This window comes from Eubalaena glacialis, chromosome 2 (assembly GCF_028564815.1).
Source record: "Eubalaena glacialis isolate mEubGla1 chromosome 2, mEubGla1.1.hap2.+ XY, whole genome shotgun sequence".
NCBI lineage: Eukaryota > Metazoa > Chordata > Mammalia > Artiodactyla > Balaenidae > Eubalaena > Eubalaena glacialis.
In genome coordinates, this window is record NC_083717.1 from 63,289,002 (window position 1) to 63,304,023 (window position 15,022).

At 38.8% G+C, this 15,022-nt stretch overlaps 1 protein-coding gene across 2 annotated transcripts in view; it reads right to left on the reverse strand.

The window, feature by feature from the left end:
* Window positions 1–15,022, reverse strand: part of REC114 (REC114 meiotic recombination protein) — a 104,062-nt gene that overhangs the window by 26,019 nt on the left and 63,021 nt on the right. The window contains exon 3 of one of the 2 annotated variants that reach the window (XM_061180081.1): window positions 1,024–1,107. The exons of the other annotated variant lie outside the window; for it this stretch is intronic. Within the exon in view, the coding sequence (XP_061036064.1) occupies window positions 1,024–1,107 (84 nt within the window). The remainder of the gene's footprint in view (window positions 1–1,023; window positions 1,108–15,022) is intronic. 2 annotated transcript variants of the gene reach the window in all.

Consider the following 15,022-nt stretch of genomic DNA (forward strand, 5'->3'; position numbering starts at 1 on the left):
GGACTTCCCTGGTGGCGCAGTGGCTGGGAATCCACCTGCCAATGCAGGGGACACAGGTTTGAGCCCTGGTCTGCGAAGATCCCACATGCTGCGGAGCAACTAAGCCCATGCACCACAACTACGGAGCCCGCACGCCGTATCTACTGAAGCTGCGGGCCTAGAGCCCGTGCTCCGCAACAAGAGAAGCCACCACGATGAGAAGTCCGCGCGCCGCAACCAAGAGTAGCCCCCACTCTCCACAGCTAGAGAAAGCCCGCGTGCAGCAGCGAAGACCCAATGCAGCCAAAAATAAATAAATTAATAATAATAAAAAAAAAAGTCAGTGAAAATCCATGCAGTTCATGGACCTTCTGAATTCTCTGAGGATCCTTTGGAGGGACTGATAAAGACCCTCCTATTAGATGCTCCTGAAGACCTCTTTCAACTCTCAGTCTATGAGCCCATTAAAAATTATGATATTTTACCTAAATTTCAATATTATCTAGTCAGTGAATGTTAACAGATTGGTTTTTATAGTTATTTCTGAAAGAAAATAATCCAGGTGATTAGTCTTCATGTTGCTTTGATGAGGATCATTCTTTACATTTAATACAGCTAGGAAGCAAATAAAAGAGAATTTTATTATTTAGTATTAAAGAGAAAAAATGAAAAGACATATTCAGTGAAGTATTTGAAAATGCACACCTTTTAAACATCTAAATAGCAAGACAAACAATGATGTAACTCCACCTCCTCCCATTTTGTGCTGGGGGATGGAAAATGGTTGCACAGCTCTGTCAGACAGTTACTGACAGATCAATCCAAGCCCTGGCTCTTCAGCAACATCCTCTTACTAACAATGCTTCTGCCTCTTAACACTCCTTTTTTCATGTTTTGCTCATAATGCAAACCTTTCTTAAACGTGTTCTTCCCAGTACCATTTCACCTGCAAAGAGAAGCTCCTGCACCCACTCCCGTACACACTTAGCATATGAGAAGGGTATGATCAGTTACTTAAAAACAGTTGGCCAAAAAGCATCTTGCCTTTATCGTTGTTCCAAACAACAGACAATCCATGCGTCTTACAATCTTCAACCAGTTCTTGCTACCAATGAGTGAAAACCCTTCCTGAAACAAAATAATTAAACAAAATTAGCAACAGAAGCAAAAAGGGACATGAAGAATAGCTGTGGTGCAGCTGCTTCCTATTAGAAAGTTGTCTATTTATTTATTCTGTAACGTAAGCACAATAGAAATGACTCAATATTACCAATTGCCAAGGATGACCCTTCCAGTGAGTCCCAGTGTCCTTAGTGTTCTTCCCGCATCACGATCAACATTAATAGTCTCAGCTTTTATTCCTTTTCTTAACCTTTTCATATTGAAAATCAATAAACTATTAAAGATAGTAAATGCCCATAGTCATATTTGCTATAAGATACATTTCTATGCCTCTAGGATTTGCCAAAATGTGAGTTTATAATCTCTGGATGCCAAGAGTTTCCATTATACTCATTAAGTTATCTGCCATATCCCCAACTATATAGTGAGATTTCTCTTCATGAGAATCTTATTTTCAGATTCCTATGAATGGAAAATTGAAGCAATTTGGTTTTGGATGCTGAATGCTTAGTTCTTCATTTCAATCTGAAAAAACAAAAAAGGCAAAGAGGGCAGTAGAGGGCACACAAGTCTCAAAAGAGGGACAACTAAAGGTGTAAAGATAAACTTTTTCTGTAGTTTACTAATAAAGTAAATGGAGTGGACTGTCTAATGATTATGGCTACTTATAAGCTCAGTTACGTTGTCAGCAGATTTCCTCAGTTACGCAGCCCATTAAGTTAGAATGTGTTTACAATTTAGTAGAACTCATCCAGGGAACTGATAAACGGACAGTATGCAAAACCATGCAACTGCATCTGCCTTGTACTGTTAGTCCACCACAGCCAGGGGAGGCTGCTGGAGGGATGTGAGAAGTCTACAGCTCTTTAAAAAAGAAAAAGTTTTTTGAACTCTCACAAAATCTCTCTTCCTAGATCTGAATATGACAAAAGCTATAACTTCCAAAGAAATTTGTAGTCCAGGAAAACTGGGTTAATTCTTTCACACTTTTCAGTAACAAAAGGAAAAAAAAAATGAGTCCATTCTAAAATGTTGATTCTAAGAGTTTTATCATCAATAGGAGGTTTAATGAAAAAATAAATTAGGCAAACCATTTGTGATTTCTTCTTAAAACTCTCAGAACTAGCAAAAAGAAACATGTTCCTTATTACATCCCCAACATGTAGATACTGTGGTTTCAAATGGCAGTATGTGGGGAAACTAGTGCACATACACACATTGCTAGTAGGAGTGCAAACTGGTACAACTCTTATGGAGGGCAATATGGTGATATCAAAATTATGAATGCTTTTACTCTTTAACCCAGCAACCTCAATATGGGAGATTCACTTCACGGATCAACCTGCACACATATGAAGTGATGCATGGAGAAGGTTAAGCATTTCTGTATTTTTAATGGTAAAAGATTGGAAACAAGTATACATCAACAGTGGACTGGTTAAATAAAGTATGATACTCTATGCAATGGAATACCATACAACTGTAAAATAAAATAACAGCTCTGTAACAGTGATGTCCAGTAGAAATTACAGTTTGAGCCACATATGTAATTTTAATAGTAGCCACATTTTACAAGCAAAAAGAAATTGGTAAAATTTTACTACTTAATATATCAAAAACATTATTATTTCAACATGCAAACATTGTAAAACATTATCAAGATAGTTTTTTTGTACTAAGTCTTTGAAATCCAGTGCACGATTCACACTTATACCACATTTCAATTTAGATGCTGTATTTTAAATGGTTAAAGTGAAATGCAATCCTACCAAAACAACAGAGTTGAGTTTAATGGGAAAATATTTTACAGTGCTTCCATTTATAAACCTAAATGTAAATTAAATAAAATTTAAAATTCTGTTTTTGGCTCCCGGACTTCAGACTATACTACAAAGCTACAGTAATCAAGATGGTATGGTACTGGCACAAAAACAGAAATATAGATCAATGGAACAGGATAGAAAGCCCAGAGATAAACCCATGCACCTATGGTCACCTTATTTTTGATAAAGGAGGCAAGAATATACAATGGAGAAAAGACAGCCTCTTCAATAAGTGGTGCTGGGAAAACTGGACAGGTACATGTAAAAGAATGAAATTAGAACACTCCCTAACACCATACACAAAAATAAACTCAAAATGGATTAAAGACACAAATGTAAGGCCAGACACTATAAAACTCTTAGAGGAAAACACAGGAAGAACACTCTTTGACATAAATCACAGCAAGATCCTTTTTGACCCACCTCCTAGAGAAATGGAAATAAAAACAAAAATAAACAAATGGGACCTAATGAAACTTAAAAGCTTTTGCACAGCAAAGGAAACCATAAACAAGACGAAAAGACAACCCTCAGAATGGGAGAAAATATTTTCAAATGAAGCAACTGACAAAGGATTAATCTCCAAAATTTACAACCAGCTCATGCAGCTCAATATCAAAACAACAAACAACCCAATCCAAAAATGGGCAGAAGACCTAAATAGACATTTCTCCAAAGAAGATATACAGATTGCCAACAAACACATGAAAAGATGCTAAACATCAATAATCATTAGAGAAATGCAAATCAAAACTACAATGAGGTATCACCTCACACCAGTCAGAATGGCCATCATCAAAAAATCTACAAACAATAAATGCCAGAGAGGGTGTGGAGAAAAGGGAACCCTCTTGCACTGTTGGTGGGAATGTAAATTGATACAGCCACTATGGAGAACAGTATGGAGGTTCCTTAAAAAACTAAAAATAGAACTACCATACGACCCAGCAATCCCACTACTGGGCATATACACTGAGAAAACCATAATTCAAAAAGAGTCATGTGCCACAATGTTCACTGCAGCTCTATTTACAGTAGCCAGGACATGGAAGCAACCTAAGTGTCCACTGACAGATGAATGGATAAAGAAGATGTGGCACATATATACAGTGGAATATTACTCAGCCATAAAAAGAAACGAAATTGAGTTATTTGTAGTGAGGTGGATGGACCTAGAGTCTGTCACACAGAGTGAAGTAAGTCAGAAAGAGAAAAACAAATACTGTATGCTAACACATATACATGGAATCTAAAAAAAAAACAACCTAGGGGCAGGACAGGAATAAAGACGCAGACGTTGAGAATGGACTTGAGGACACAGGGAGGGGGAAGGGTAAGCTGGGACAGAGTGAGAGAGTGGCATGGACATATATACACTACCAAATGTAAAATCAATAGCTAGTGGGAAGCAGCCACATAGCACAGGGAGATCAGCTCCGTGCTCTGTGACCACCTAGAGGGGTGGGATAGGGAGGGTGGAAGGGAGATGCAAGAGGGAGGGGATATGGGGAAATATGTATATTTATAGCTGATTCACTTTGTTATAAAGCAGAAACTAACACACCATTGTAAAGCAATTATACTCCAATAAAGATGTTTACAAAAAATTTTTTTAGTTCTGTTTTTCAGTTGCACCAACCATATTTCAAGTGCTCAGTAGCCACATATGGCCTGTAGCTCCCTTCCCGGACAGTGCAGGTCTATATGTATTGATCTGTAAGATACACTGTTCAGCAGAAAAGCAAGCTGCAGAACAATGTCCATGATGTGGTACCTTTGTATAAGAAAGGGAGAGAACATACAATGTATATTCTTATTATTTGCTTGTATTTACATTTTAAAAACTGGAAGGATTAGTACACAAGAGACTAATAAAAACAGTTATCTGTAGGGAGTGGGAATGAACAGTGCAGATGGGGCAGGGGTTGAAGTAAAATTTTTTACTATATATCTTTTTATATTGTTTTGAATTTTGAACCACATTAAACCCCATATGCATGCATGTGGGAATATTTAGGCAAACAAGGATTCCCATTCCAATATGGCATAAACTCAAGGAAGAGGTGAAAGCAGGACCTAAATAAATGATAAGTCTATGGGAACTCTGTACTATCTTTACAACTTTTCTGTAAATCCAAAGCTATTCTAGAATAAAAAGTTCATTAGAAAAGAAGAGAAATGAGCAGTTCTTGGCCCTGGCCTGGCCTCACCTCTTCCTACCTCTAGTCCACTTTGTGTCTTATGAGACATCTCCACTTGGCTAGCTCACAGATCCCTCCATGTAAACTCGCCCAGATTGGGACAGTTCTTCTCCACACACATTGCCATTCCCACACATTGCCACCCCCGTGAATGGCATCATTCACCAGTCACCCCAAGTGATCAACCTGGTATCCTGGTGGACTCCTTTCCTCACTTCTCCCTCAATACCAATCAATCCCCAGGTCTTAGAGATCCAATCCCCAGCTTTTTCCATCTCACCATCCTCTCCACTTACACTGTCACTGCTGCATCTGGCTGCTCCTCACACCTTGATTTCGTTGTACAGCTTGTTCCTAAAATGGCCTTCCTTTTTCACTGATCTTTGAAAACCCTGCTTTATTTCAACCATTCCCCACAAGGCAAAGCTGGTTGACCTCTCAGAATTCTATGCCCTCTCAGGATCTTATTGTACTTATCATGCTGTATTGTAACTAGTTACATTTCTTTGTCCCTGATAAGAATAAGAATCCCTAGGCAGGGCAAGGCAGGTTCTAGAATGTGTCTTATTACCCCCTGAATCCTCAGCAACTATCACAATATTCAGCAAAGGCTGCTAGGTCAGCTCCAGCAGCCCCTCAGTTCAGGACTCTGCAGTGGCTGTGCCGGGAATGGGTACGGCCTTCCTCCCCGGCAGCGCCTCTGAGGTGAGCCACTTTATGGCTCCTCCTCTTCAATCTGTCCAAACCATCTTTCTTTAGAACTTCATACATCTCTTCCCTCTGCCTTTCCCCTCTGACTTTTTACCTAATTAACCTCTAACCACTGTTCATTTCACCCTAATCTCAACTGGGACACACTATTACACTTTCCCATAGCCCTGTACTTTTTTCTTTCATAGCATTTATCACAGTTTGTGTGTGTGTCTGTAGTGATTATTTACGTAATGCTTATTTTTTCACTAGACTATAACCCCATATAACAGGCAGGGGCTATGTTTGTTTTGCTTACCATTATACATACAACACCTATTATATAGTCTTTGACACTTGAACATGTTTCAGTAAGTTTTGAGTGAATGAAAGAATGAAACTTTATGAAAATTAACAAAATACTTCATGCCAATATCATTTCTTGGGAACAATGAGGTCCACAAATTTATTAACTGTCCAATGATGCAGAACACCTTACTTTTTTTTTTTTTTTTTGGCTGCACCATGTGGCTTGCGGGATCTTAGCTCCCTGAGCAGGGATCAAACCCACGCCCTCAGCAGTGAAAGCGCAGAGTCCTAACCACTGGACCACCAGGGAATTCCCTACTTATACTCATCTTATTCAAGATTCAGAAAGAACTTTTCCGTCCTAATATTTGGGGATTTAGTAAAGATTTCTGTGTACCTAACCACTTGTCATTCATATATTCCTACATTTTAATAATTGAGCTCCTTATCTTTGAAAATCCACCTCTTAGAATCTCCTTTAAGGCTTGTCCTTCTGGTGCATTCAGTTTAGCTCAACTGATGGCTCTTCTGTGCTGCCTTTTCTAACTTTCTCAGTTAAGTGACCTGCTCTGTGCTCCCACAGCACACTGTACCTGCCGCTATGGAAACACTCACCATCACTAAGCTCCTACTATGGCCGGCCACTGCGCTAGGGGTTAAAAATGACACGGAATCTGCCCAAGGGGAAGGGAGAATGAATCACACTCACCCAAGGAGCTTCTCTCCCTAGTGCCTGGGATACTGTTCCCCGACCTGGCCAAAAATCACTGCCTAAGAAGGCACTGTTAACTGATGAGTCTGTCACATGCCCTGGAGGTACCAGGGTGGAAAAGTGGTTTGGAATTGACGGTACAGGGCAGGAAGAAGGAGAGCGAAGTACTCTAGGAAATACCAAATTTACTATCAGACAAAAAGAACAGAAGCCAATACCAAGAAATCATGTCTAGGATAGAGGAGAATGGAAGCTTAGAGGACTGAGACTTTCTAGTAGAGAATGGTCAACAGTGTCAGGTGATGCCCAGGATGGAGTAAAAAATAAAGGCTAAAAGCCTGTGCTGAATTCAGCAGTCGGGAGGTCCTGTGCACTGTAATATCTATGTACATGTCTGTCTTTCTATCCCTCCTTTTCTAGTTCCCACTTTATTGCAAACTCCATGAGAGCAAGAACTGTGTTTCATTCATCTTTGTATCTTGCATGTCTGTTGAATAAAAAAAGAATGCCAATCTCTCACACCCCCATTTCCTCCAGTCATACTTGGACCCATCCCCTCATGCTGTCCAGCTCTGCACAGTCTCCCTGAGGTGCAGTGGCCAGAATGCCACATGACTCAAAGGTGAGGCGCCACACCACACTTTTATGTAAAGAGAGCCTCAGGTTTTGACTTTCAAGTATTATAAATTATGAACTTCATTTCCAGATTTTAGTTATCCATGTTCTCCTTGCCCTCTGTTGTTATACGTAAGAGTTACCATAAAGATAAACCAAAAGGAAGCCATCAAAATAAGAGAGAAGAGGACCTAAATAAACGATTGCAGAGCTTAGATGTAGACAATCGACAATCTAATGTCCAAGGCTGGTGGAAAAAACTACCTGTGTTCTCACCCTAACCAAGCCTGTTTCCCTTGCCGTTGATTCTATCATTGAGCCAGTTTCTTTAGTGCTTTAGATACCTCTCAGGTCTGACTTCATCTATCAGTTTGAGCAAGCAAGCCAAGAGGGTATCGTAGCGGTCATTGGCATTTAGCTAGGTAAATTAGCTTTAAAACCATGCTAGATATGCTCGTAATTGCCTTGAAGAGAACACAGCATTTTACTTTTATGGAAACAACAATGAAAAAATGCTTACATCTGCTACAAATACCCTGACTGAGAGGAAAACAGCATAGGAGAATATGGTTACAAAAATAACTTGATGACTAACCATTTGACAATCCACAATCCGAGTCCCCAAGCCCAGGGTACCAAAAAGGCTTCTCCATGAATGTGAGGCATTTAGGTGCCAGGTGATTTATTTGAAAAGTAGATCCTGGTTTAAGCTTCAGGGTTGTGTTTCTAACTCACTTTCCCTGGAGCTCAGGGTTTGTGAGGTTCAAAATACAATGAAAACAGGAAAGAAAACATCCATGATAAAGGTGCTTCTGCAGAATATGAAGGTAACAACATGCAGAAAAAAGAAAGTGAGCAAAGCATTGGATTTCTTAAACTTAAAATGTCAACAATCATAACTAACTGTTGTTTATTAAGCAAATAAAGAACAAAAAGGTAGATAATAAAAAATAATTTATAGTTGGTTTGAGGATTAGATTTTGACCTTAGATTTGAATATGGATATTTCTGCTACACTCAGAAACACGCAATATTGTGCTTGGAGAAGAAATAACTGTCTTACTTGGAAGGAATCTCACCACACTTAGCATAAAGATAAACAACATCCTGTCTCAGCTCAAACTAACATGTCCATTCAATAACTTGCTTCATTTTAGAGTTATATTTTTCCTGATTTGTAAGAGCTATATAAATAATTTGGCTTCATGCTGAAATACAGGCTGTTCAGAAGGCATAAGATAAATAAAAATTAATAAATAATGTCAACAAAATAAAGATTACTATGTTTTAGAATATTTAACATCTAGAAATCACAATATGCTGTGAAAAGTCACAATTTGTTCCAAAAATATTTATTGAGGATCTAATATGTACCAGGTTATGTGCCAGATTCTATGACTCAAAGTCAAATAACACATGGCCCCCACGCTCAGGGACTGATAGTCTGGGGGAATCAAACAAATAACCATTTAGCAGTAACAATCAATGTGGCAAGTTCCATGTTTCTGCAGAAGCACAGAAAAGAGGCATTAGATTACAAGGCCCAGAGGAAATGACCCCTGAACTGATTTTTAAGAAACTTTTATTTTGAAATAATTTATTTATTTTTAACTCTGCAATGTAGATTTTCAAACATATATGACAGTAGAGAAAACAGTAAAACAGTACGATGAACTACCATGCATCCATCTTCCAGTCACAATTTTCATAATATAGCCAATCTTATTTCACAATTCTTTAATATCATCAAATATCTTTGCCTGTTCACATTTCTGATTTTATTTTATGTTGCTTCATTTTTTTGAATAGGGAGCCAAATAAGATGAACACATTACGACAAGTAATATGTCTTGTAAGTCTCTTTTTACTGGTTCTTCCTTTCATCTCTTCCCCCCGCCCCTTTTTTTTTTTCGGTTGAAGAAACTGGGTCATTAGTCCTCTAGATGAAGGACTGGCAGGTTTTTTGTTTTGTTTTGTTTTTTACTGTAAAGGGCCAGTGAGTAAATATTTTAGGCTTTGCAGACTCTATAGTCTCTGTTACAACTACTCAACTCTGCCCCTGTAGCACAAGAGCAGCCATAAGCAAATGAGCACGACTGTGTTCCAACAAAACTTTATTTGTGGACACTGGAATTTGAATTTCACATCATTTTCACATCTTGCACAATATTATTCTTTTAGTTTTTTTCCAACCATTTAAAAATTTAAAAACTATTCTTAGCTCACAGGCCACAAAAAAACAGGCAATGGGTCAGATCTGTCCCATGGGCCATACTCTGCCGACCCCTACTGTAGAGTTATCCTCGCTAAATTTTGTTATTGTATCCTTACTGTTTTTTTACTAGGTACCTCTTTCTCTTGTAATTCCTATACACTGGTAATTAGATCAAGAAGCTTGATCAGTTCAGGTTTGATTTTTTCCCCCAGATTTTGTACCTACTTCCTATGTGGTGGTGTGTGATTCCACAGGAATGTCTTCTTGTCCTTTTTTTGTGAAGTTAGCAGCCATTGATCGTCACTGCCTAGACTCATTTAATTTCATCAGTGGTTGCAAAACGATGTGTTAGTTTTTTCATTCATTCTTCATTTATGAGCTGAAATACATCTACAGAGAAACACTGCTTCATCAACTATTATACTTTGTTACCCTAGGTAAAAATAGGAAAGGCAGGATAAATGCTTGCTTCTTTTATTTGCCAGCTTTCAAAATAATGAGGTGGTTCCCTAGTACACTCCAACGATGACAATGAGGAGTTTTTTTTTTTTTTGAAGTATCATTTGAAACTCACAAATTTAAATATATTTGCTGTTTCAATCCACTGCAGTTATTGATCCTGAAATTGTCTCTCTTTGGCTAGTGAGAACCTTTTCAAGTTGACTCCTGAGTTCTGACATGCCTTTAGTAATCTCAAGGTATCAGAATCTCAGCTGCCTCCCTGTTTCTTCCTGTGCAGATGATGAGATCACACAGGTCTTCAGCTGTCAGTGATTTAGCCTCACCCACTTGTATTCGGAGGGTCAAAGACATGCCTAGTCTTCTAGTTTTGTTGTAGATGTTATCCATGGGTCTTGGGCTTTGCATTCCTATTTCATCTTTTTTTATGGGGAGATTTGAGGAGTTCAAAAGCTATGATGCCATTTCTGGCCAAGAAGGAATAAGAGGGTCAAAAATTATACTTCTGTCATAAACAACTAGAAACCTGGACAAACTACTGGAAACAACTGTTGTCAGACAATGGAAAGCAAGTAGCGCAAGACTGTGATACTTGATAAAAGGGTAACAAATGAAGTGAGCCCTAAACAAAGGGAGGGATATACATATTCATAGACTGGATTATGATACTGTTAAGATTTAATTCTCTCCAAGTTGACATACAGATTTAAGGACATCCCAATTAAAATCTCATAGAAATTTGCAGATCTGATTCTAAAATTCATACGGAAATGCAAAGGACCTAGAATAACCAAAATAAGCTTGAAAATGGCAGAATTGGAAGACTTATACCATCAGTTTCAAGAGCATTATAAAATTAGGATAATCAAGACAGTATGGTTTTGGCATAAGAATAGGCATATAGATCCATGTCACATAAGAGACTCCAGAAACAGACTCCCACATACATAGGCAATTGATTTCAATAAAAGTGCTACAACAATTCAACGAAGAAAGTATAGTCTATTCAACAAATGGTGCTGGGACAACTGAATTATTCATGTGGGGAAAAAAAAAACCCTTGACCCTTACCTCACACCATATACAAAAATTAACTGAAAATAAATCATAGACCTAAACATACTAGCTACAACTATAAAACTTCTAAAATCAGAGAATCTTGGCAACCTTGGGGTAGGCAAAGATTTCTTATATAGGACACAAAAAGTATGAACCATAAAGAAAACATTTCATAAATAGAACTTCTGACAATTTTAAATCTTTAAGCTCTTCCAAAGACGATGTTAAGAAGATGAAAAAGTAAGCCGCAGTTTGGGAGAAAATGTTCACAGCACCTACATCAGACAAAGGTCTTAAGTTCAGAATATGTATTTTTTAAAAACCTCTGACAGACAACTCAATAAGCAAAAGAGATATTTCACAAAGGAGGATATATTAATGGCTAATAAACACATTAAAAGATACTCAACATTCATTATCAGAGAAATGTAAATTAAAATCACGAGATACCATTACAAACCCAATAGATTGGCTAAAATTAAGAAGACTATCAATACCAAGTGTTGCCTAGGATATGAAGCAACTGGAATACTCACGCATTGCTGGTCAGTTTAAAACGGTACAACTACTTTGGAAAACAGTTTGGCAGTTTCTTTTTTTATAAATTTATTTATTTATTTATTTTTGGCTGCGTTGGCTCTTTGTTGCTGCGTGCAGGCTTTCTCTAGTTGTGGCGAGCAGGGGCTACTCCATTGCGGCGCGTGGGCTTCTCGTTGTGGTGGCTTCTCTTGTTGCGGAGCACGGGCTCTAGGCACGCAGGCTTCAGTAGTTGTGGCTCGCGGGCTCTAGAGCACAGGCTCAGTAGTTGTGGCGCATGGGCTTAGTTGCTCCGTGGCATGTGGGATCTTCCCAGACCAGGACTCGAACCCATGTCCCCTGTGTTGGCACGCGGATTCTTAACCACTGCACCACCAGGGAAGTCTCGGCAGTTTCTTATGAAGTTAAAAACATACCTACCATACTATCCAGCAATTTCACTCTTAGGAATTTGCTCAGGGAAAATGGAAATACATGTCTACCCAAAAATTTGTACACTTAAAAAAAAAAAAACTTGTACACTAATGTTCATAATAGCTTTAATCAGAAAAGCCTCAAACTAGAAACAACTCAAATGTCCAGGAGCATGTAACTGGATAAATAACTTGTGGAATATTCATAAGCTGGAATACAACTCTGCAATAAGAGATAATGAGCTACTGTAACATGGGTGAATCTCAAAAACATACTAAGTGAAAAAAGCCAGACACGTAAGAGTTCATAAGAGTTTCCATAGCAGTTACACTATTTTACAACTCCACTAACAGTGCACAAGGGTTCCAATTTCTCCAAATCCTCATAAACATTTAGTATTTTCTGTTTTTGTTGTTTTATAGTAGTCATCCTAACTGATGTGAGGTGATATCTCCTGTGGTTTTGATTTGCATTTCTCTAATGACTGGTGATGTTGAGCATCTTTTCAAGTACTCGTTGAAGATTAGTTATTATTCAGCTTCCCAAACTGGTAGCAGTACATGCAGCAAGAATAATTACCTTTCTCTAACCATAAGAATCAGACCCAGGGGCTCTTTCTGTAAGTTACAGTAACAGAGAGATCCAGCCATCCTTTAGGCCAAAAGATTGCCTACAAAGTACACTGCAGAAGCGGGTACTCAAATATATTGAGCCAAAGGCTTCTTTTACAGTTGAAATAGATGTCTGTTGTTTTATACCTGCCCAGCACACATTCTTCCTTCTTCTGGGAACACATCTTGATTTTCTTTTGGGAAATCACCTCTCCCTTATTCACAGCCCACGTGATTCAAACAGGACTACTTTCTTACCTGGTCCAGATCCAGGGGAGAGGAGGTGACTCAGGCCTTGCCTGTCAGCATATCTAATTGCTTCTGACCAAGGTGATTAGTTTATGGATAAGCATGTGATATAAATTAGAAAAATCCAAGTAAGTCCTGAGATTGCTGCTAAAACTGGGAAGGAGGAACACTCTTTCCGTTAGGATTGTAAGGATAAAAAAAGCCTGAAGTTGCCAGGGACCATGAGGAGAGATCCTCCCTTAGAGGAAAGCAAAGCTGAGAGACAAAGACAGAGATACAGAGACACATAGCTAATGATACTGTTTGAGCCCCTGGATTCAGTGGTCCCAGAGGCCACTCCTATCCTTGGACATTACAGTTCTACGAGGCAATAAGTGATTTTGTTTAAAGGAAACTGAGCTGGGTTTCTGTTATTTGCAACCCAAAGAATTTAATTAATACATGGATTAAAGCAAACATAATTTACTTTTTAAGAGTTCAATTATCTATCCAGATTTCCCTGTCCAACTGCCATACCATTTTCAAAACTCTACATGTTCTCATTTAACAACATACTAATTAACTAATTTAAAAAATTTTACTCTTACTCAATGTCTCAGCAGTATTCACCACAGCTGACCCCTTTTTCCTTTTTGAAACATGATTGCCTTGGCTTCTATGACCCCACACTCTCCTAGCTTTCTTTCTACCCCTGACAGCTCCTTCTCTGCCACCTCCTTTGCTATCTTATTCTCCTCAACCTCCTCTTTCCATTGTTCATTTTTTTTATCCCCTCCCCAGGCTATCCTCACCACATCCACAGTCTCAATTACTATTTAAATGCCTATGATTCCCAAATCATATCTCTAGTGCAGACCTCTCTCTGACCTTCAAAGAACCAGAGGCTGTTAAACAGTAAAGAGGACATGTGGAACTGACATCTCTGCTTGAGTGTCTCAAAGACACCTCAAATTCCAACTGTTCAGAACTAAAGCCGTGGTCATCACACACACCCAGCTGCCAGGCTGGCTCTTCTCTGGAGTCCCCTAACCACAATGAAGGATGCTACCTTCAGCTGAGCTGCATTAGCCAGAAACCTGGAAGTTTCCCTTCACACTGCTCTCTCCTACTCCCATTTCTAATCTGCCACTAATTACTGATTTTAGCTTTAAATATCTCTTCAATCAATCCATTTCTTTTTATTCTAGTACAAGCCACCATTTTCTTGATTTACTAACCAGCCTCCTAAAGTATCTTCTTGCCCACCCTACCTCTTCTCTACACTACTGTGAGAAGATCATTTTTATCTAAAAAACACAACTGGCCCTGGGACTTCCCTGGTGCTCCAGTGGTTGAGGCTCCGCGCTCCCAATGCAAGGGGCCCGGGTTTGAAGCCTGGTCAGGGAACTAGATCCAGCGTGCTGCAACTAGAAGCCCACATGCTGCAACCAGAGGAGCCTGCATGCTGCAACTAAAAGATCCTGCATGCTGAAACTAAAAAAGATCCCGCACATGGCAAAGAAGATCTCGCGTGACAAAGTTTTGCTGATCTACCTTAATTTACTTTTCCTCAGGACTCAGCCTGGAAGCAATCTTACCTCCCTGGGAAACCTTTCCATATGTCTACTTTTAACATAAAAAATACACATATGCATATTTTTAGAGTATCTATTTAATATGTAATGGAAAATAAAAAATACACATGCATATTTTTAGAGTATCTATCTATTAAATAGATACTCTAAATATTAAACAATATTTCAAAGTAAAGAGTAGGTCCTCTTTGAAATGCAGATGGCCAACAGGCACATGAAAAGAGGCTCAACACCACTAATCGTCAGGGAAACGCAAATCAAAACCACTATGAGATATCACCTCACACCTGTCAGAATGACTACCATCAAAAAGAACACAAATAACAAATGGCGGCGAGATGTGGAGAAAAGGGGACCCCTGTACACTTGGTGAGAATGTAAATTGGTGCAGCCACTGTAGAAAACAGTATGGAGGTTCCTCAAAACGCTAAAAATAGAACTACCATATGACCC